Genomic DNA, 23,881 nt, shown 5'->3' with positions numbered 1-23,881 from the left:
GTTAACAGGAGTCGGCTCGGTCTCGGCATTCTGAGGGGCGGCGCTGTCCGGACGGCTGGCGTCGGCCACGCCAGTGAAGGCAGCAGCGGTTCGGCTGGCCGACCCGGAGCGGCTCCGGGGGGCACCCCGCGGGAGGCCGCACGCCGCTCACGGGCCGGCAGGGGCGGAGGGGGAGCAAAGGCTTCCTGGAACAACCGGCCACGGCGAGTCCCGCTCGGGGGAGCAACATTGCCAAGCGCACCCGGCAGCACCGCGCAGCCGGCGAGGGCGCGGACCGCTTCCCGTCGTCACTTCCCCCTCCGCCACTACCCCCCTCCGCCGGACCGGAAAAGGACGGCGGTCGCCATGGCGAGCCGCGCGCGGGTGAGCGCCGGTGGGGAGAGGGCGCCAGCGGCCGCCGCTGCCTCCGAGGGGGCGCTTGGCTGCTGCGGCCCCATCCTGGCCTGAGGCTGGCGCGGCGGGGTAGGGGTCTCCCCCGTACCCGGGGGTAGCCTCGAGTGAACTGGAGCCGGGGCTGGTGGGAAGGGTCGGGGAGGGCCCGTGGGGTCGGGCCGGTGTGAGGCGGCGGCGGAGGGAGAGGCCTCCCTGTCCTTCCCCCGGGTGGCCTGCGCCCCGCTTAAGGCCCGGAGTCGCTGGTGCGCTACTGGAGCCCCGTAGGCGGCGAGGGAGAGGCCGCCGGCTGTGGGCCGTTACCGCCGTGCCCGCCGCCGCGGGGTTCGCGGTCCCTCGTGCCGCTCGGTGCCCGGCGCGCTAGCATCGGTGGCACCAAGGGAGCGTGCCGTGTGCCCCCATCGGTTTGCGGCCTTCGGCTGTAAATAGCAGGCAAACACAAATTACAGACTTAAAAGTGAGTTTTCCCTTATATGTCGCTGGAGGGTAGGAACTTTTTTCCTAGGTAGCCTGTTTAGCATCAGCAGGCAGAGGCTTTCAGGGCAGGAAGGACACAAAACTAGCTAACAGAAAGTGGGGGTTTGCATGCAAAGGCCGTTGTGGAAAAAAGAAACTGAGAGTTGACAGTCAGAGATTAAATCAAGATAGTAGATTGTGATGGGAGATGAAGGCAAGCAAAGACAAAAGAATTATTTAAACCTTTCATCATTACAGCCCTGTTTCAGAAGTGTTCTGAAGCCTGGTGTTAGGGGTACTAGTACTCTGAGGTATTAAGGGAATTCTGTGTTTTATTAGGTGACTGTAGAGCTCGAAGAAATCTGTGCATTAATGTATCTTGCTTCAAAGTCATCTAATACAGCTACTCAGTGGTTAGTGTAGTGAAGCACTTTCCAGGAGGGCTTTTAGAAGTAGGCAAATAGCAGGGGAAGATGACTGAAAATTGTTGATCAAAGAGTTCAGAAGAACTGTAAAACACTTCTTCAAGTTTCACGATGCATGTCTGATTCAAAACCATTTATATTAACTTGACTATTTGCCAAGATGGCAAAAAATATTACAGGATAGACATATTTCAGGATGCCCCATCCAAATAATTTAGTCAAATCCTTTAAAATACATCTGCAGAAAACATTTTTTTGCTAGTCTTCAGTTCTGTCTGTTAACTTCCCACAGATTCAGCCATCTGGAGAATACAGCAGTTGAAGGCAACAGGGTTCTGTTCAGTTGCTAATTATTAAGGACACAGACACTCCAAAGGAGTTACCATAGTCCATGTTCTCTTTTATATGTCTCTGCTTAGATTGATTTAACTGTCAAGTTGCATACAAATTCTTGTAAAAGTGACAGAAGTTTTTTAGTTGAACAATATGAGCCTCTTACACAGTCAGGAATGCACTAGTTTGTCCTCTGTTGAGAAAGATCTGTAATGCAGTAACATATACTCAACAGGATGCTGGATTATAGATTACATTAGAAGTTATGATGTGGTCTAATCCATGTGATGAAGTGAGATTTCAATTTTTTTATGTTTGTAAGTTGTCCTTTAAAGAAGCAGTACTGAACTGGAAAGTTGCCTGTTCCTACTGTTCTATGTCTTACTCCTCATCCTAAAAACTGTCTTTTTGTGTGTGTGCACTTCTAGATGAATTATCTCAAGGTGTGGCCAGATGACCAGCTGAATGGAGGTTGAGAGTTCAGCTTGAAAATCTAAAATTGTGTTGACAACTGTTGGAAGTAATAGCTTTCAGAGAAGCTTGCTGTTTTTCTCTCTCTACCACCGTCAGATTTAAAGCAAAGGCAACATTTTTTTCAGGGCCCTGCCAGGACATTTTAAATGGTCTTTTGCTTCTAGGGGACAGGCTTGTTTATATCTCTAGCTCACAGATGCAGAGCATGCTGATAAAGAAGGTGGTTATCTCTCAGGTACAGCCTTCTGTTTCCTCTGTGTCCAAGAATTTTATTATTAACTATGAGAAAACAATTTACAGTTATCATGGAGTACCTGGACTTGTGCCTTCCAGAGATGCCAAAACACACTAGAAAGTACTAGAAATAACTTGAAAAGGTCTCTTGTTTCCAAGATTATTTTTTTTTTGGTGCTTCTCAGATATTCTTGTCGCTTTCTGACAAACACCAAAGAAGTGTGATAAGGACTTGAGGATTTTTGTAATTCATTATAGTCTGTATGAATAAACAGCCAAAACCATATGACTGTGAGTTGTGATTCTTAGGAATTTTGCTTCACGTACATCCTTGGGTGTGTCATCGCTACACTGTAAATCTTAATTTTTTGAATGTTGGGCTTTACTGAAGTTTTTATTTGCTGATCTGGCAGTTATATTTAGGGAAGGACTTTGCTTTGTGTTGGTTTTGCCACATTGCCTGTAGAAGGTTATGCCCAGGTATTATACAGAGACATGAAAAATAATTGTTGAATTAGCTAATACACAGTCTGAGATCCTTCTGAAATTAACTTTTCTCACACTGGCTTACACACATTCTTACACAAGTATAAGAATATTTTAGCCATTTATATTTCCATGGTTTTTTCATAATTGGAGAACATCCAGTGATCTACCCTTGAATAGTCCCTTCAGTTGGCTTGACTTTTAGAGTGATTCCTGTTCTGTTGGGTTTATTTGGTATTGGCACAATAAGTATGTTTGCATCAATATGTTTTTCAGGATTATATTCCTGTCATGGCAAATGATGATTTAGGAGTGTAGTGCTAGTACTCTCTAGCATCTTAGATTAATTTTAAACATCTAGAACTGTCTAGGATTTTGATTTCCTTACATCTGATTTGGTTGCAGGTTACTTGACTGGGAATTGAGGTAGCGTAGCTTAGATACTGATTCTGTACCAAGTTCTGTACTGAATGGAAAGAACATGAAAGATCAACCAGAACATTTTTAATAGTAACACGTTCATTTTAACTAAGAATCCTGGTAGCAAACAAGGTAATTCTATTGATGTTGTATTGACAGGTTTTGAAGCTTTTTAAATTACTACACAGAACCCGGCAAGAAGTTTTTAAACATGATACCAGAGCTCTTGAAGGTGAGATACTTTTCTGTGTAATGCATGCTTGCCTATCTTTCTGTGGGACTTTCTTCTCTGAATACACAGAAGGAGAATTCTTAACATAATCTTCCTTTAAATTATTCTTTTCCACATTTTAAAAATAGTCATTGGGAAAACTTGTGTGTCCATAAACAGACATCCTTTAATTTGAAAGAAAAAAATGGTTGTTGGACTCAAGGAGATTCAAGACATATTTCATAAGAAAACATCTCTTCTGGGAATTTTTTTGTCCCGCCTCCTGCTTTTTTTTTAACTTCAGTCCAGCCAAAGCATGTTTAACTGTACTGAGCATGTGAGTTGATTCTCTTCATGTACAACTGCTCCTCAGGGAGTAAATACTGCTTTTTTAGTAAACAAACTTTTAATAGTGGCCTCTGTATGTTATTTTTAAAGCTCAGACTGCTAGATAGGTAATTACATTTTATTCCTGTATCAGTCAACTTAAAATATGACATCACCTGAATTCCATAGAAATCTTATATTAAAATACTTCAGACAGGGTGAACTAGGAGGGTGCTATAAAGGACTTAGAATTCTGAGCTTTAAGGCAGTGACAAAGACATGCAGGTTTTTTGTCCACACTTCTTTTTTTTTTTTTATTTAGCTGCAAGGCAAAAGATAAACGAAGAATTCAAAAATAACCAAGATGAGACGTCTGAAGAGAAGATAAAAGAGGTACTTCTTGTTTTCACTGTTTTTTTCCCACTTTGCGTAAGAAAACTTGTATAGGAGCTTTTTTACTTAAAGGATTCGTAAACCAATGTAAGTACTTATTGAGACATTGTGAGGGCCAGGTGAGTTTGAAAAGGCTTTTAAATGGATCTTTCTTTATAAATATATTGATACTTTCATTGGTATTAATAGTATGCTATAGAATTTTGCATGTACAAAAATACACAGGGAGGAAGTGTCTTCTGTTAGTTCAGTGTGCTTATGTTGAAACATAATAAAATTATGGGAAAAAAAGTTTTACGTTGCTATTCTTACGTAAATATTTTGTATACTTTGCCCATAATGCCTGTCTGATCTGTGGTTAAGTTTACCTGGTCTTTGTTGTATAGATGAGCACAGAAAGATACAGAGTAATTAAACAATCTGCTCAGTAACTCGCAGACTTGAGAAGTTATTTTGATTCCTGATGGCAAATGAAGCAGCATCTTTTGCGGGAGGCAAAAAACAGTCAAATGATCATGACTATTGGAATATAGAGATATGAATTATACTACTGGGGTTTTTTGCTGCTTCTTCCCTCGTGCTGCATTAAAAGGAGTAGAAACACTCTGTTAACTCACTGTGTAAGTTACCTTTGCTCAGTTGTCATTTTAAGACTTTTTACTGAGACATTTTTCTAAAACTTACTGAGGCCTGAAATGAAACTTCTGTATTTTTGGTGGTTTTAGTTCTTAACATCCATACAGAGTTAATAATTCAGTCCTTGTCATTCAGCCTTTTAACAGACTGTCTTTATGTTGTCATTGGGCACTAGTTGGAAGAAAGTGCCTCCATCTGTCCTTTATAGAAATACATCTAAACCTTTGCATCATACCTTTCACTGGACAGTGAAATAAATAGTTCTGAGCCTTTAGTTAGGACTTTCTAGCATTTCTGCTTGTTATCAGGCCCCTATAGTAATATTTCTGTGTTTGTGTTTCCAGTGTCTGATCTGTTAAATTGTATGTTCTTTTTGTTATAGAGATGTACAGGAAGAATACTTGTCATATATTTTTAAATCTACACTTGTTTGGAAATGGCAACCTACAAAATACACATACAGCTTTTTAATCCTGGTTAGTTGATATCTTGATGAAATGTGTCAGTGGAAGAAATTCTAGACTTCCATCACAACTACAGAATCCTAGAACACCATAGAAGCTGTCATATTTATTATATTACACATATACATATACTGAAAAGTCTTGTATGCAGGGGAACTGAATCATGTGATATGCAGGACCTGTGAGAATTCAGGTACTTGCTTGCATAAACGTGGGGATGTTAGTGTTCTGCTTTGGACAGCAGCTAAAAGATGGATATTCACCAACCAAATGTGCATTACTTTGTCAGAATAGAAAGCTGCAGTGTCTTCTAATATGACATCAAGGAACTTAGTTACGTAGTAACCTAAGGAGGTAGGAGTGACTATCTGCAGTATTATAATACATGATGTGGCACGTAAATCTACTGTGGCATTTTGGTTCAGATCAGGAGTGCGCTTCTGAAGTTACCTTGGTTATCTTCACTTCTGTAGTCTGGCTTGTTTTGTGAAGCAACCTCAGAGCAAACGGCAGGATTCCTATAAGATGAATATGAAGTGGAAGGTGTGCTTCAGGAGCGTGCAGCCTAGCTGCTAGTGGGAATTCAGTAGGGGAAACTGGAGAATACCTAGTCCAGATTCTTAAAAGGGAAAGGGAGGAGAAATCCAGTGTAGATGTCAAGTCTTGAGCTTTAACTCTTGCAAAGATCCACTTCTGCTTGTACACACTATTTCCTAGTGTAAGCCTGTCTCCTGAAGTGTCTCACTTGTGCAAAATAATTTATTTCTGACACAGGTATTGTTATCCCTAATCTAGGTTCTTCACCAGTATGTGAGAGACAATCCATGCAAAGACTCGAGATACTTGTTTATGGCATGTCTGTGCAGAATAGGTGCTTGGTGGTAAATCCACAGAGCTACCACACATCTTTATATATAGTTGAACATTTTATATGCTTTGAACAATTTTTTACAATTAGGTTTATTCACAAATTCATATTCTTTGGTTCTTATGAGCCTCCTCTCCATTTAAAGGTACAGCATTTTTATTTTTTTTTTACCGGCATTTGCTGTGAGGAGGGGGCTTTGTTAGTAGGGGGCTTTCTTTGCTCTGGGATGGATCTTTTAGTATGCTCATTAGGATAGTTCACACATAGCTCTTGTGATTTTCTGTTTGGTCTCATTAACCATTTGGTTCTTCTTGAGCTTACTTTGTTAGTTCTTAGTTTGACATAGATTATTTTTCCCAAGGCCATGTCTTGTTAACTGTTTGCAAGGATTAACTAACATCCTCTGTTTATCAAATTCTTTCTTGTTTTTCATTATAGATATTTACATAATTTTTTTCTTTCTTTAAAGTAATTAATTCTTAGATCAGTATCACGCAAAGAAGTATTAGGCTTCTCTTAACTGCTCAGCAAAACTAGCAATGAGTGCTTCTGCTTATCCTCTTAATAAGGGAAGGAATTCTAGGCCTTTTTCAAATATTAATACCTCTGCTAATCTTCAGGTAGTGCCTTCTTCCTGTACTGCTTTTCTGTAATACCTCAGTATTCTATATTCTTGTCATGTTTTGCCTTCATTTTTATCTCCTTATTTCAAGAGCAGGAATGTGAAAACAACCAGATTGCCCTTTTCCTAAGGGTTGTCAGATGTTACGGATGCATTCACCAGTGTCTGATCATTGGGAACTAGTTACTTGTTTTGCTAGTTGCATTTTACCTCATTTGTTTACAGTTTTAATTGGGTTTATAATTGGGTTTATAGACTTCACATTGCTGTGTATTATGAACAGAAGTTTCCTTCCTCATGCTGTATGTCAAGGTAGCTTATATATCAACCTGTAACTTACGCCAGGATCCCCCAAAGAAAAGGTATGTATAGATAGTGCGTTACTAACTGAATAATAGAACTGACTGACCTTGTTATTTGAATGCCTGTCTAGTATGGAGAATACTTTCAGGAATAATTACATATTAATTTGAATTACTCTGTGTTGTTGGTGTTTTTTTTTACCCCTTTTACTAGCTTCTGAAAATAGCTTCAGATGTTGAAGTGATTCTCAGAACTTCTGTTATTCAGGCAGTTCACACGGATTCTGACAGAATAGGTGAGTAAAGCTGCATGCTAAAAGAGGTTTAAAAATGTTGTAGTTCAGTAAATAAATGTAGGACTTGAAAGGAGTAAAGGAGTAGAGAGGCCAAAAGTCTATGTGTCATTTCTCTGCCCAGACACTTAATTTAAGCCTGTTGACTAATGTCACTGCCTAGGAGAGGTGGAGGTTTCAAAGGTATGAAGTTTCTATGTAAATATTTTGAAATATGGAGGCTGGTAGGAAAGAGGCAGCACCTGCATTTAGTGCCCTCGTTGAGAGAAAGAAGTTACAATTTGATACCGTAACTATTAGAACTAACAGCAATTTGGTAGCAAATCAGCGTGCATGTACTGGCTACTCAGTCAGTGTATGTCTAAATGTAGTAGCCAACAGTATCTGTACATGCTTGCTCTACCAAATAGGTAGAGGAGAACCAGCAAATGCAGTATGTGTGCTGTCCGTAGAATAGCTTTTTCTTTGCGAATTGAATGTTCTTTTCCAAAACCTTGTTCTGACAATTTTAAGTTTCAGATTATGCCTTGGAAGATTTGTGACACAATGATGACCTTGATGCAAAGCCTATCAATTCTGGAATTTTGGTTCTCAATTTAGAAGTGCTTTTGTCTTACAGTCTAACACAAGAGCTATAGTAAGTTCAGCATACAACTGTGTGGTAGAGGATAGGAGAAATCTTCAGCAATGTATATTATTTCCTTTCACTTCTGTTTATTGGTGTCTGTAAAGTTTTGTAGCTGTTTTCAGTTTTAGATTAGGTAAAACACTTAACTTTAGAACAGCTGTTATAATCAAGGCCAAAGATAGGTCTAGACTAGTGTCAAGTCTTCCACAGTGATCCTAGGCAGATGACAGCAGAAGGGTAGGAATAGAACAAGTGAACTTTCACACCTTCCAGCTGTTCACACCTGCTTCCTGTGCTAGGGAAAGTTTCTGGTTTTGTTGTCCTCAGTGTGTTTCTCTTTCATGAAATTGTTCCTGTCAAGCAGTGCAAATGTCTTGCATCTAAAAACCTTCGACAAATAATTTATTCTGGTTTTTATGAAGAATCACATACCGTAGTTTTGAATCTAGTTCTACTCTTCAATTACTATCCATTTTCACCAAGCTCTTGATGAGTTTTTAAGTCCCTTATTTGCACCATCCCCCCCCTTCCCCCCCCTTATGGAACAGCTTTTCTGTGAAACAACAGGTGAGTGCCTGTGATCATTCTGTTGCTATTCTTTACATCTTTTTCAATTCTACTATTATCTCTTTTAAGATGATTAAGAACTTGCTCAATCAGAGCTGATAGAAGTCACCAACCTATGGGCAGCCAGGCATTTATACGCAAAATAATGGCACAGCGATGTTTTCTGTCGCGACGGAGGGAAGACACAGTCACTCAATATGAGTGATCAGCAGACTTCATTTATTGTCCCTTACAGTCACCTTTTATGCCTTGTTATAATTAGCTCATACATATTACAAAAGTTAAGCTCATTATTGTGGTTAGTTGCCTAAATACCAAGTCCGCCCCTTGTTTCTCTTCTGTAATTATCTGTTCCCCCTGCAACATTCTTTTCCCACCGCGATCTTGCTGTTATTGTGTAACAAGAACAGCCAAAGACAGTGTATTTTTGCTTTACTTCAGATCAGCTGAGAGCGATGTGTATTTTTGTCCAGCCAGCTGGACTATGTCTATGTGAACTTTTTCAGCTAGCCAGTTACCCACAGTTTTCTTTTTCATTCTCCATTGATTTCCTTGTCATTCCTCATTCTAAATTTCATTTTTGACTGCTGTGTGTACATACATTTATTTTTACAAAATTGTGTTGTATTCATTAAACTCATCTGAATGGTCCTAGTCAGTTTAGAACCTGTCATATTCTTTGTGAAGCTAGTATTTTTTTTTTACTTATGTGTATTGCACATCTCTACATGTAATTTTACTGGTTACTTAGTCAAATCTTAAGCTTGTCCTACAATTTTGATAGTAAGCTGTTTTCTTAAAGAACCTGTTCAGGATGGTATCATTAAAAAAATGTTCTTTTCTGTGTTACTTATAAGTATGTTGAACAACACAGATGCCAACAAAAATACCCGTAGAGCTCTACTTTTGACATCCCTCCATTGGGAGACCTGTTCATTCATTTTTCACTTCCTTCATTTTAACCAGTGACTTACCCACGCAAGAACTTCTGTCATAATAAGGTTGTTATTTTCTTAAAAGCTTTTGCTGAGGGGCTTTTGGGAATGTAAGCATGTTGTGGCAGCCCCCCCAGGAGCTATTCAGAGAACTCCAGCAGGGACTGTGAGTCAGAACATCCCTTGCAAAGGCCATGTGAATTCATGTTCAAATACTAATTTGTATTCTATTATTCTGTGGGTGTGTAGGGATGGGTTTAGGACAGCCAAAGCCCACCTGGGGTTGATCTTGGCAAGGAATGTGAAGGACAGCAAGAACTATTTCTATAGGCATATCAGCAGCTGAAGGAAGAGGAGGGAAAATGTGGGCCCACAGCTGAGTAGGGCGGTGGACCTGGTAGCAAAGGACTCCGAAGAGTCTGAGGCACTTGGTACTTTCTTCTTGGTACCTCAGTCTTCACTGCTAAGGTTTGCCTTCAGGAATTCTGGGTCTCACACCATTGGGAATGTCTGGAACGAGGATGACAGACTTGGTAGAGGAGAAGAAAAGGCTAGGGAACATTTGAACAGATGTTCAAATGGGGGTTTGATGATGGGGAATACACAAATCATTGGGACCTGATGTGATGCACTTGTGGGTGGTGAGGAAGCTGGCTGATGTCATTGCAAGGCCACTCTCAATTATCTTTGAAATGTCATGTTGATTAGGGGAGTTGTGTGAGGACTGGAAGAAAGCAAATGTCACTCCTCTTTTCAAGAAGGGCAAGAGAGCCTCACTGTGATCCATGGGAAGATGGGTGACCCAATGCTGGAAGCTGTTTCCAAATGTTGTAAGAACAGAATGGGGACTGAGAACAGTCAGCAAGAATTTGCGAAGGGGAGATCTTCTCTGACCAATCTGCTACTCTTAGTGAAGTGACTTGACTCAGCGAACAAGGGGAGAGTAGTAGTGATTGTTTTAACTGTAGCAGAGCTTTAGGGCTTTAAAATATCCATAAACAAAAAGTGATAGAATTGCCCTCACCTAATTTTACAGACTTCTAAGAGAAGTGGTGTCTTTGAGGTTTGTGTATCTAGAGTCTAGTATTGGCCAGGAAAACTTTTGTCCTGCAGCAAAAATCTGGAGTGTATTCAGGGCGCGTTTGAATGCTTATGAATGCGAAGGATGTCATTACACAGTCTTTTGCCCATTCTTTGTTTTTCTTTTTTTTTTTCTGCATCTGTTGTGGATACGTCTAAGCCTTGCTTCTCACTCTGATTTTACTGCAGTAAGAATAACACAATAATCTTGAAACAGCCATGACAGTTAAGAGCTGTCTGTTTTGTGTATGTATTTGGAATATATATTGAAGTGAGAAACACTTAGTTTTGATAATGTAGGGAATCACCAGTTAAAAGAGAAGGAATTATTAGAAAAGAAAACCAGAGCATCATGATAGAAGCTCACAGAATAAGAAAGAGCAGTATAAAAAACATATAGAATGGATAGATATTCTTACTTGTCCTGATATAATGAAAATATAAGGAACGTTTAGTGAAGTTGGAATTTTCACTCAAAGCTAGCACCAAAAAAATGCACTTTTATTTTACACAACAAGTAATCCTTAAAGGTCATGGCAATGAATAATCTTTGTGGCTGGGAGCATGGTCTTACTCAAAATACAAAAAAGCAGAACAAACTTAATGCTTAGCCTGAAAGAGTAAAAGCAAATCTCCGTACAGAAGGAATATACAGACCTTTATACCATGGTAAATTGATTAGTAACAGAACATTATTCCTAAGTGCTGTTGTTTGAGCAGGCTTCTAGTGTGTGTGTCTTCCTGAGAATCCAGCTTTGTTTAGTCAGGTGGCACTCTGGATAGGCAAATCTGATATAGCTCTTACTGTATTATTGTCACTGGTAGCACAGGGTATGCCACTCAAAAATTCCTGAAACCAGAAATAAAGTTTTTAGGGAATTGAAATAATTGTCACCGTGTTTTGATAGTAGCTTGTGCTGAATAGCATGGTCAGTGCACCGTGTGAAATTGTACCTATATGGGTGTGGTTTCCACTGCTGCTCCATTTTGTTGAGTCTTGCCCTACTGTTTCCATCTTACCTTGTTGTACAGAAAAGTTGTCTGAGATTGGAAAGGGGAAAAATGTTGGAAGTGGGACTTCAACTTGAGTTGAATGAATCTATGGCTAGGTGGTGGTGTGATTTAGCCCTAGCTGGCGACGGCCTCACACAGCCCACTTGCTCACTCCCACCACAGTGAGATGGAGGAAGTGGGAAGGGTAAAAGAGAGAAAACTCATGGGTTGAGATAAAGCCAGTTTAACAATAAAGCAAAAGCTGTGTGTGCAGGCAAAGCAAAGTAAGGAATTCATTCATTACTCCCTGTTGGCAGGCAGGTGTTAGAGCCATCCTCAGGAAAGCAGGGCTCCATCACATCTAACAGTTACTTGGGAAGATAAATACCACCCCTGCAAATGTCCCCCCTTCTTTCTCCTAGCTTTTATTGCTGAGCACCATGTCAAATGGTATGGAATATCCTTTTGGTCAGTTGGGGTCAGCTGTCCCATCTGTGTCCCCTCCAAACGTCTTGTGCATGTATATGATTAGCACCTAGCAGCCAGTTTCTGGTGGGAAGTGTGTTGCAGGAAATACCTGTATAGGTATATGATCTGCTTAGGTAGCACATTGAATGGGTATTCAATTCCAGTACAGCTTTGATTAAGGAAGTTTAGCAGAGCAAATCAACCTTTTTGATCCTTAATTTTTATGCTCTGTGGTAATTTACAGTGCTAATAGAATTACCATTAGCTCCCTTGTTACTTTTATGGTATCATCTTACGTTAAATGAGAGGCTTAGGACAGATCTATTTAAAAAAAAAAAAAAAAAGTGGCAGTGGAAGTGCAGCCCTAAGGTGGCTGCTTGAGTTGCTGTTTGTTGGCAAATAAAAAATAAGCACCTCAAGTTGAAGAGTTTACTTTTCATAGTTGCTTCATCTTAGGTGCTATGTGTTTGTTTTGGAAACTTGGTTAGGTAAAGGTTTTCTTTGCTTTCATAGAAGGTATACTGACCTATTTTGAAAAGAGTTGTAAAATACTTACATTGGCCTGTATTTAAATTTTCATTCCAAGCCATTGCCCCACTCCTCTGCCCCTCCCTTCCCCCCCCCCCAAAAAAAAAAAAATAATGAAATTGATGTGATCAGTTGCTTGGTTGTATGAAAGAAGAGCAAGGGTGGGGTGAGGAGAAACTATGTGAAATGTTTCAGAAATATATTGCTGCAGCTAGTTTTCTTAAGTGAGTTAGTATCAGAATCTTTTGACTCTTAACTTTTTGTATTATAGCTGACTATACAATGTAGCTACACCTGGTGTGTTTTTCTTTTTTCTCAATCCTGAATCTCTAAAATAACTATTTAGTAACTGAAAAGAAAAAGCCAAAGACTTGTCTTAGTGAGAACAGATATTGGTAAGGGGAACATTTTCCCTAATCAAATGAAATTATTCTGTGCTGTTATAGAAACACTGCACAGGGCAATGTTATTCTCTAAAAGGAATTTGAGATTCAGTGGTGTATAGTCATGTTGGGATTCACTGGTAAATATTTAAAAAAAGAAATTAGGCAGAGGGTTTCTTACTAAAGAGAAGAAAATTTCAATTAGGAGCTTGTTAGTCACATTAGACAGTCTTTCTGATTTTTTTTTTTTATTTCCATAAATGTTTCAGTCTGAGGTACGTTACTCAGTAGTATACAAATATCTTGGTTCTTTTCACTTTAATTTCAGATTAAGCTGGTAGAAGTAGAGCCTACATTTCAATAATAAACCACACATGCAGTTATGTTCTGATTATTTTGATTTGATGTGTTGGCAGTGTATGTTAAAAACTTAGCTTTGAAAAGGAAGGTTAAAAATTCTTTCAATCTTTCTTTGTTTGGACTTCTGATTTTTAATGGTTTATATCCAGTTTTGTTTTTCTTTGGTATTTCTATTTCGTGTACCTATTACAGGTGTGTAGATTAACATGTTCTGCCATAAATTTACTCCCAAGTATTTTATCTAAGAGAAATGCAATTGAAATTTCACTTAAAGCCCTTAGAAATTTACTAAATTCATCAGTATCAGTACCGAGATGCAGAAGGAACACACCTAGAAAGAAATGCGTTTTCTTTATTATAAGATACGGGCTATCAGTGCATTTTGGACAGAATGTTACTCATTGCACACATATGCACACAAACACACAGTTTTACAGGTTTACCTCAACTTTTGCAGCTATCTGACCTAGTCAGAGTGCAGCATTATGATTTCAGGTGTTGTGCTTTAGTTTTTGCAGCTGGAGCAAATCCACCACATTGCAGCTTCTTCCTTTCATGAAGAAAAGACAAGCTGATTTCTGAAGAGCTAGATAGCAAGAACTTAAGAGTTAAGAATAGGTTAAAATGGTGTATAATTAGACAAATCCCAACACATTGCACTTCTGTGATGATAATAGCAGCTACCAATTTCATTTGATAGTTTCTTTTCCTGCTGGCCTTTAAAATAGAATTGACAAGATGAATCTAACAGATCATATTCCAGGATGCTGGGGGAGAGGACTAAGTCACATTTAATATTTATTGTTGTATGTTGAAGTAAACGTAATCTGACTCAGGCATGATAAAATTGGCATTCTCTCCCTTGCTAGAAGTTACTGCAACACTTTACTATTTTTAATGGATTCTTAATGCTATTATTTTCAGTGCTTTTAAAAGGAAAAAGTAGAAGGCAATATTCTGACAAACAGAAAGTTAAAATATTAATATAATTTTGTCTTGGGTAGGTATCATACTGCTGCTTGTATGCTTACCAGAAATTCAGATTCTCATTTTAGTAACCTGACTTTTTTGTTTGTAGATGTAAAAACAACTTTAGAATTTTAAATACTATTTTCCATAACATTATATTCCTTCAGTTGTTTTTTTTCTTTTACAGTGCTTGTACCCAGGAAAGACCTGCTACAAGACAACACTCCTTACTTTGATAAACCAACAAAAAAGCATGAATCCTGAGAAAAATATGCCACTCTCCCCAGAAGGTTAATATCCTGTAATGAGATCTCTGAAAACCAATAGTGAATACCTGTTTTAAAGCTAAATTTAAGAACAGTTTAATATTGTTACCAGAAAAACGGAGGCTGAAACCAAGTCACCTATTTTACTGTATGCTGTGATACCATCGTGCACTTCTGTCAAAGAAACTAATACTTCCATGGAAACTCAAGACGCACAGTCTTAAAAATAAGTTCTTTTAAAAATACACTGCTGAATTGTGTTACTTCAGCCAGAAATGTTTTTAATTATGGCAGACATCAGACAGAGCTTGTTTCCTAGTGTCCTGGATAGAGTTAATTTTCTTAGTAGCTGGTGCAGTTTGGTGGTTTGGATCTGATGTGAGAACAATGCTGACAGCACAGGGATGGTTTTGGTTGTTGCTGGGTGATGTTTATACCAAGTCGAGGACTTTTCAGTTTCTCAGGCCCTGCCAGCGAGAGGGCTGGAGGGGCACAGGACATATGGAGGGGACACAGCCAGGACAGCTGACCTGAAGTAGCCAATGGGATATTCCATACCATATGACATCATGCTGAGTGTATAAACTGGGGGAAAAAGAAGGAAGGGGGGGATGTTCAGAGTGATGCCATTTGTCTTCCCAAATAACTGTGATGGAGCCCGGCTTTCCTGGAGATGGCTGAACACCTGCCTGCCAATAGAAAGAAGTGAATGAATTCCTTGTTTTGCTTTGCTTGTGTGTGTGGCTTTTGCTTTACCTTTTAAACTGTCTTTACCTCAACCCAAGGATTTTCTTCCTTTTACTCTCCTGATCCTCTCTTCCACCCTACTGTGGGGGCAGTGAGAGAGCGGCTGTGTGGTGCTTATTTGTCAGCTGGGGTTAAACGGTGACACCTAGCAGTCTGGAGTTTTTCAAAACTATGCAAATTAAAATGCAGTTCTTAATCCTGTTAATATTTATTTATAATTTTTTGTGTTGTCAATCATATGCTGCTTTGAAGTAATTAAAAAACATCTTGTGGCACCTACCATTAAATTTAAGCTTTGAATCAAAAGCATGATTTCTGAAGTTTTCATAATTGTACACCAATATACTGTGATTGAGAGAGTTCTTAAGGTTTATATGAATAAATTATTCAGGTTTTAATGATGGTAGAGTGAGTGTAGTGTTTTTCTTCTCCACACCTTTGAACAAACAGGAACGGCAGGGTTTGAGTTCTTCGTTGACAGCAGAATAAGACAACCCAGCCATAACCTAACCTAAAGACACTGGTTTAGATCGTATGGTTTATGAATTTCAGGTTTTAGTTTTATCTTGTGATTATATGAGTGACTTACTGAGGCGTTCTACAAAGAAAAGAGGCATGTTGCTTAGTTACAAGTAATCTGACTTGCCTGGGGTAAATTTGTGGTAAGTTTGGTTACTAAGCCCTTATCACTTGCACTGTTTTAAAGGACACTTACTTGTGTCTTGAGGAATTCATCACAATGATCTGTTCACTTCCATTTTAATGGGAACCAGATACAGTGACAGTGATACATAGAATCTTCTCAGTGAGATCAGTTACAGGCGCCATACAAGGATCTAAATAGCTCACACAGGAGTGAGGTAGCCCAGTCGCACCTTTCAGCTCTACTCGAGGTCCCAGTGATCCTGTTTATTTTTAACAAGCCTCCAAGATACCAATATTGCATATCTGTGTAGGTTTTGACATGGCGTCACTGATTAAAATGGAAAACTAGCGCCTGCGTCCAGTTTTCCTCACACAGCAAGTCAGTGCAGCCAGTACTGCTTTAAAACTATTGCTCCTGGCCGCCATGGGCAGGGCAGCCAGCAGCAAGTCCATGGTCGGTAAGCCTCTTTCAATCGCAGTCATTCTCTGTGTTGTAGCTAGAAGGCAGCCAGCCGGTGGTGAGAAATGGAATGAAATAAGTACTGTTCTTGCTGTTTGTGGCGCTCTTAGTGGCTCCACTACAGAACAAACGTGTAGGGGTTGGGCTGTTTTAGGCCTTTTGTGTTGGTTACTTCCCCAAGGACAAGGCATATTCTGTGCCTGGTTTCCCATCCCTCTGCAGTCTGCCTACATTGACTTCTTTCCCATAAGGAGCATGAGACAGGGGTGTGCAAGGGTGAGAAAGTAGAATGTAGTTGCAGCTGTAAAGAGAAAACATAACCTCAAGTAAAATGATTCATTATTTTTGCTTTAAACAGAGGTCTGGCAATGACAAATTGTACAACTATTAAGGTATTCCCACGGCACGCTGGAACTGGGGGCAATGCATCTCCGTGGACCCGTTGCCTTAGGCAGTGGGATTAGGGTATTAGTGATGTTATCCTTCAGATGTTTTTTGTAGAACTGAGGCCGAGTGGGTCTTCACTCTTGGTAGTGATGTAAAATAGTATTGCCTGTTACTGTGCAAAATACATACTGAAAGATACAGTAATGTCAACAGTAGGTGGCGGTCTTTTGTGTGATGTTTGAGGAAACCACACGTGGAGGAATATTTTCATGTGACTATTGCTTTGGTATTCTGCTGTCATGTGTTTTAGGTTTTTATTTTTAACAAGGATTAACATGTTAAGAGACAGATAGTGCGGAAATGTCAATTTACAGGATTAGGCTTGGGATTTGTCAGGCATTTTGTGAGCTTCATCTTACCTATAACTTAGAATAATCAGATAATATAGAATGAGTCACCTGAATAGCATACACAACTGCTGAAAATAAAGGACCTGATAAAAATATGTTGGTAGAATTTAACAGCCTTCCAAACAATTCCTGTTACACTCCTGTGCAGTATGTTTGTGGTCTGTGCACTAACATTCCATGTCCCAGCTGTGTGCATTCCAGGGCAGCAAAGACAAACTGAATTTTGCAGGGCTGAGATGAGGAAAATTAAGTTGATAGGCAAAAGACTACTAATGTAGGAGACTGACAGGCATGTTCATTGCTCTTGTTTCAATGTGTTCTTCAGTAGAAATCCAGGAGGGTATCCAGGATAAACAGGAATCCAAATAGGGAATTGAGCCTAAGAGTATCTCAGAGTTGGTACTGTCTGGGCCCAGCAGGTGTTTGCTTTCTGTAAATTTAACTTGCCAGCCTTGAAAGACTCTCATAAAACTGCTTAGTGAGCAGCTGGTAATTAAAGATTTCTCAGAACGCTGTGCTAGTTGATGGTAGTGGCTGTTCTTCTTCCCCTTATTCCATGTATACCTGTTGGTTTGTGTTCCAGTACCGACTCATCTCCTCAGCTTCCATTTCCGTTTTACTCTGAGTATGAATCTGTTCTGGATACTGATGGCTTTGTGCTTATATATATATCTTTAATTAATTAATAATAAATAATGTTTAAATGACAGGAACTGTTGTTGCATTCCTTCTGCAAAGTTTGAAGTGTTAGCTGAAACTGTTGAAAACATTACAGGAGCTTTCACAAAATTATTTGGGAGGTGAAAATGTTGATTACAGAAAGGGTAATTTAATAGGCTTACAGTAACATGATTCAATCACCTTAAACTTTTCAGGTTTACTGAAACTGCAGAATTTTAGAGCAGACAAGTATGCCTTTCTTCCAGAGTACACATCATCAGTCTAAAAAGATAAACCTTAAAGGTAATAGTTCTCTGAACTGTAGTTTGACTATGTCTTCCATCAAAAAAATCTGTTGAAATCTTCTGTGGGCAGGCAGGAAATTCTGTTGAAAAGGGCTCACTGATTGCTTAGATGTACTACAATTCAGCTGCTATAGCTGAGATCAGTATGCTGTAACCACTGTGTGTTGCTCTCTGGAGGTGTCTTCATGATCTGTACAGATACAGATACAGAAACAGCTAGTAGTTTGGTATTTAAAAGACAAGTTCCAGGTCTACTTGAGGTAGTTATATGCTTACACAGAACTTGGTAGAACAGATGTTAAGTCTGTGATTACACATAAGAAAATTCTAAACACTTCAGCTTTTGACAGCATCTACCGGGGATGAAGTGTTAACTTTGTGTACACTGTAGCTTTAATGAAAGCGTTAAATACAGCCAAGGAATATTTCCTGTTTAAATACTAAGTTTTGGGTTTGTTCTAAACACCTTTCCCTCTTCCTGATTTAATGGTTTCAAATACAAGGTTTCTTCAGGTTTTTTATGTAAATAATAGGTGAGGAGAAGATTGAAGCATGGTATTGGTACCTTCGCAATAGGCATACATAAAACAGAAGTGATAGATTTCATCTAGTTGATTTTCTTTGCGTGGGTAGGATTTGTGTTGAAATCTTTGGTCTTCAGGTGAAACAAAGTGGCTTTTCTAATTTAGCAGGGCCAAATTAATCCTCTTTGCTGTTCCTGTGCACTTTGTTAAAGGAAGCATTTAGTTGCTATATTTATAGGAAGTGCTGTTGTACACCACAAAGTGACTCCACAAGAGTTGGTCTGGAAGTAGCATTAAAAGTTTAATTTGGAAAAGTGGTTGGTACCTTCCCCAAGGTGCCGAGTTCTCGGGCAGGTCTTATGGTAATACGAGATCAACAAACCTGTGGCAACTTCAGTGACTAAATGTAGTATTAGCATTTATTCTTTCTGTTATAGGTCATGCCAGCTGAAGGAGCTGAACTAGTCTGAATGCTGCATAGCATCAGCAGGCCTGTTTGTATGATACTGGATCTGTACATAAAGTAATTGAGCTTCCAGTACTGGCAGTTCTTTACACTTCCTTTACAAAAGGGGAAAAAAAATATTGACAATTGAAAACTAAAAATAAAGGCTGACCAGCTTACAGGAAGAGCTGAATCCTAGTACTTCCTTGCCTTAGATAACTCTTTCCAAACAACTTGCAACAATTTAATCCTAAACTCTGGAGTTTGGTGGGCTGTCAATTCTTTGATCTTTAGCTTTATGGGAAATTAATTATTGAACACAAAGCACAAATTGCAACATGATTTCAGTATTAAGGCTGGTATTTTACAGCTACAAAGGAACTCTACTAGAAGTCCAGTTAATCTTTGCAGGTACAGTGCATGTTGTTTGTACGGGGTCAATCTGTGGTGTAGACATACAGATCTCTCTAATTCTGTTGAAAGACTTCACTATTGAAGCTTTTCTGATAGCTTTATTCAGTTTTTTAAAAATTTAGCTTTCCTGTGACTTTTTATTTCTGCTAGCAGGAATAAACCAGAGGGGAGGAAAAGAGAGGAAGGATGCATCTTTATACTTTGATAAATAGCAGTAAGTTTAAATAATTTCCTTTTTTTATAAGTAAGTATTTCCATTTAGTTATCACTTCACTAATCCGGTTTCCATCAAACACAGAAGTAAAAGCATCTACTTTTCAAATTACGTTTTCCTTTTTCTTGCAGTATGTGCTTCAGCTTTCCTTCTCATCTACCCAGAAGGCTATGGCTTGATGTCAAAATCAGTCAGGATTAAATAAATGGTCTGTAGAACTGGGAGGGAGGATGGCATTCTCTGCATCATGCCATAAAAATTGGAACAGTTCTACTGTTCTACTGTTTCACCTGCTGCTGTAGTAGCAGCAGCCCTGCTCTCCGAGGTCAGAAGCTATGTGCAAATGTTGATCTAGTTACTCCTGAACTGCCCTTTACAGCTGAAAGACATCTCCGTAGCTGAGCATGGGAATTTTGTTACTGTGTTCTCTGTGCGGTACAGCTATAGTAGTGGAAACAGGCAGTGACCCATAAGTGCAGTTCTGCACTTTTCCCAGTCAGTTTGTAAAGGAAAAAATTAAAAGGTCATTGCAAAGCTTCCTTCCCTTTCCAAGTGTGTATTTAAGATCTTTGGTCCATTGCTGTCCACCTGCAGATGAGCCAGCACTGATGTTTCGGTGTAGATCTTTATCAGTCCATTCACACACTTTCTGTTTGGAAGGGCTGCTGTCCTCTGCTTCAGATTTCCTCCTGACATTTGCAGAGGTACAGCCTGAAGTCTGTTTTCTTGGAGGATTTTTGGACACTCAGCACAAACTTGGCCCATGTTTTTAAAAGCCACAAGTGCTTTTACTGAGAAGGAGCAAAACTGCACTTTTCACAGTTAGCTGTGTCTAGCTATGTCACAACACAAAGAATATGGCTTTCAGACTGTGATCCCTTCGGATATGATTTCAAAGGCTACATACATAGTAAAATTTCTGTAGCAGTTTGGCCAACACGTTATACTGGATCATCAGGGAAGAATCTCCTATATAACACCATAGCACTGCGAAAGGGCAAAGAAGGAGCCGTTACCTAGCTGGAAATAGTCCCTGAAGGAATTTCCCTTTAATTTTAAGAACATGGCAGATTTTTTTGGTCACTAGTATTTAATTGTGCCTGTGGTTTTCTCAATAAATTTCCTCTGAATATGCTTTGTGGAAATAAAAGCAGACAAGTGGTCTCACTGGACCCTGCGGTGTTGTCCAGTAGTAGCTGAGGTGAGGCTGGCTCCTGTCAAACTGATAAATGAAATCAAATGAATGAGCATATGAATGAGGAGGAAAGCTTTTAAATTCATAGAAGGAAGAGTGAATCAAATAAAGGACAACTTCTGTACTAGTGGAACAAAAATGTCAATGTACTTAATGGTTATTGAAACATTTTCCCAGTATAAATAAATGTCAGATTTTCATTATTTATAGTCTGCAGTGCAGACTGAAGGCGAAAGGAAGACTGATGATATGTGGACTGAAGAGGAACAGAAAATTGAATACAGATATAATAAAGGCAAATATTTTTTTTTTAATTTGCAGTTGATTATGCTTCATTGTAGTTATAATTAGGACTGCAGCATATGCAAAAATAACTTCTTTGAACAGGAAGATTTATCAGTTATCTGATTTGCAGCCATTTTTCTGTATAATTCTGCCTAAGTTTTTGCTTTATTTCAGTGTATTCAGTGGGACTTAAATAAGTACTCAGCTGCAATGACTTGCAGAGTTTTCTGTCTGTATTTTTATCCCTTACAGAGAATGAAGGAAGATAATTGCCCCTATAAGGAAACTGTAAAAGTATGAAATGTTATAGTGAGGATTATATAAGAACTTCAAATATACCCATACTACTTTCTGATAATGTTGTAGATATGCCCACATGAGGTGTTAAGCTCACAGTTTCTCACAATTTAATCAAAATATGGAATTAAACAGATTATAAGCATGTTAGGTACGAGAAAATGAAACATAGCGATTCAAGGTAACAATACAAATACTTTTTTTAAAAGAACAGAAAAAAGGTCTCTAGAAATAGTGAGGTTCATTTTGCAATGCCTCTGGTGTGTGTTTAGAGAAGAAACCATGGAGGAAGGCCTCAGGCAGGTGGAACTGTGGCAAGTACATTCCTCAGCACTGCTTTGCTTTAGCTACTATGTGAAAGACAAAATTTTGGGGATTTATGACTCCCACGAACAAAATACCTGGGACAGAGTTGGAAAGGGTGCATTACCTGCCTTTGTCAGATGGGAAACATGTTGCAATGCACCAGTTACATCCAATGGTGAATCCCACTTCACAGCATGCTGTTTACTGTACTTTCCTTTACAACAGATTTGTAGTTTGAATTTCTGCTTTAAGATGCATGCTGGGATTTTTTTCACTGTCCTTTAACCACATATCAATGAATGTTTGAAACTAGAAACACTTAAAATGTTTCTAGGAGGAAAACCATGCAAATGCTGGCACACACATTCTGTCATCATTTCAGGGCAGACGACCCCAAATATGCAAGGGAAAAGGAGTGCAAAAAAAACCCAACCCCAAATCAGGGAACGAAGTACGCAACATTATTTCTGTGATCAAGACATCCAGTAAATCTTGCTACATATTTCATCACCTTGCTTTTATACAGTTCCATTTATTTAAAACATAATTTTCTGACAGATTAGGTAGTTACCTAGAATAATGTATTCAAATAGACAGTAATTCAAACCACAGAAGCTGTCAGATGATCTCTCAGGGACTTCTCCTAAGTGCTATTCCCTCTGCTCCATGTCAAAGAAAGAAAATAAATATGGAAAACTGAAACAGTAAAGAAAAAAAAAAGCACAAATGCATCTGAACTAAACTGCCTGCAACATCTGGCACAGCTTTGAAACTGAAATCCTGTTGAATCCTAGAAGAGCAACCTCTGTGGAAGTAACGAGACAGTACGTTTTAGCAATAGGAAAAGAAGTGTTACGAATTCTGTTCTTTTATCGATTATTTAGAGGACGGTTTCATATCTGGAAATCACTAGGCATTACTAAAAAGAGGTGGAAAAAGTTAGAGCAATATCCATTGAAACAGATAAAGAAAGAATGTTTTGTATTCATTCCAGTGTGAAGTTAGGAGAAACTAAGATTAGCTAAATGGTAATCTCCAAGGAAGTACCTATATACATAAGGAAATTAAGAGGAATGAGCTGTAGTTCTGGCTGGTGTAAAATAGTGTACTTTAACAATATGGCTGTCTTTCAAATGTATGCCCCCAGGAGTTAAGGTAAGGCTGGGATGGTTTGACAGCCTGTAATGGGCTAAGAGGAAGTGGAGAAAATATAGGCTGAATATCAAGAAGAGCATGAAGTGCCACTTTCACTGATGTCATTTAGGGTCTGCCCAGGATCTTCTCTTAGCAAAGTATTGCCTCCAGAAAAGGACACCCTTTTTATTAGATGTTTGAAGTCTCACCTCTGACAATGCTAAAGCATGTGCAGTAGACACATGAGAATGAGTAGGAATGAGGACTCCGCTGGGTGCTGGGAAAACAATGCGTTGTACCAGCTGTATTATATGTATGTTAAAGTAATTTAGAAACTATGTGCTCAACCACACCGAAGGCAGCGGAAGCTGAAAGGGAACGAGATTCTTACACTTAACAGAAAATTAGGAGACAAGGTGAGAGTACAAAAAAAGATGTGTTGTGCTTGGTTCGGTGGTCTGTACAGCAGAAAGTCTTCCTGCTAGATCACTTAAGATGAAAATTGTGTGAGCAGCTAGTTGGGGTTTTTTTGTCTTAATAGTTTATGTATGAACATTGTGCATTTGACTTCTCCTGCCTGTGTGTGGTGCATTGACTCTGGCCACAGCTGGGTGCCCACAAGAGCTGCTCTGTCTCTCCTCTTCAGCTGGACAGGGAAGAGAAAATATAACAGAAGGCTTATGGATTAAGATAAGGACAGGGAGATCACTCAGCAGTTACCATCATGGGCAAAACAGACTCAGCCTGGGGAAATTAGTTTTTTTACCGGTCAAATCAGAGTGAGATAATGAGAAATAAACCCAAATCTTAAAACACTTTCCCCCTGTCTCTCTCTTCCTGGGCTCAACTTCACTCCTCATTTCTCTACCTCCTCCCCCCCAGCAGCAACAGGGAATGGGGGCTCTGGTCAGTTCATCACACACTGTCTCTGCTGCTTCTTTC

At 39.3% G+C, this 23,881-nt stretch overlaps 1 protein-coding gene across 11 annotated transcripts in view; it reads left to right on the top strand.

The window, feature by feature from the left end:
- Window positions 1-236: 236 nt before the first annotated feature.
- LYRM7 (LYR motif containing 7) overlaps window positions 237-23,881 on the top strand; it is a 40,490-nt gene continuing 16,845 nt past the window's right edge. Inside the window, exons 1-7 of one of the 11 annotated variants that reach the window (XM_080373179.1) lie at window positions 312-363; window positions 2,033-2,313; window positions 3,378-3,450; window positions 4,079-4,149; window positions 14,433-14,535; window positions 18,036-18,123; window positions 19,662-23,879. In XM_080373179.1, the coding sequence (XP_080229305.1) occupies window positions 2,275-2,313; window positions 3,378-3,450; window positions 4,079-4,149; window positions 14,433-14,535; window positions 18,036-18,106 (357 nt within the window). In that variant the 5' untranslated portion in view covers window positions 312-363; window positions 2,033-2,274 and the 3' untranslated portion in view covers window positions 18,107-18,123; window positions 19,662-23,879. The other 10 variants (XM_080373180.1, XM_080373174.1, XM_080373173.1 and 7 more) reach the window with 10 other exon arrangements.

The sequence above is a fragment of the Falco punctatus genome (assembly GCF_963210335.1).
Source record: "Falco punctatus genome assembly, chromosome: Z".
NCBI classification, from domain to species: Eukaryota; Metazoa; Chordata; class Aves; order Falconiformes; family Falconidae; genus Falco; species Falco punctatus.
The sequence above is the reverse complement of the archived record's forward strand: the minus strand, read 5'-3'. Positions and strand labels throughout refer to the sequence as shown.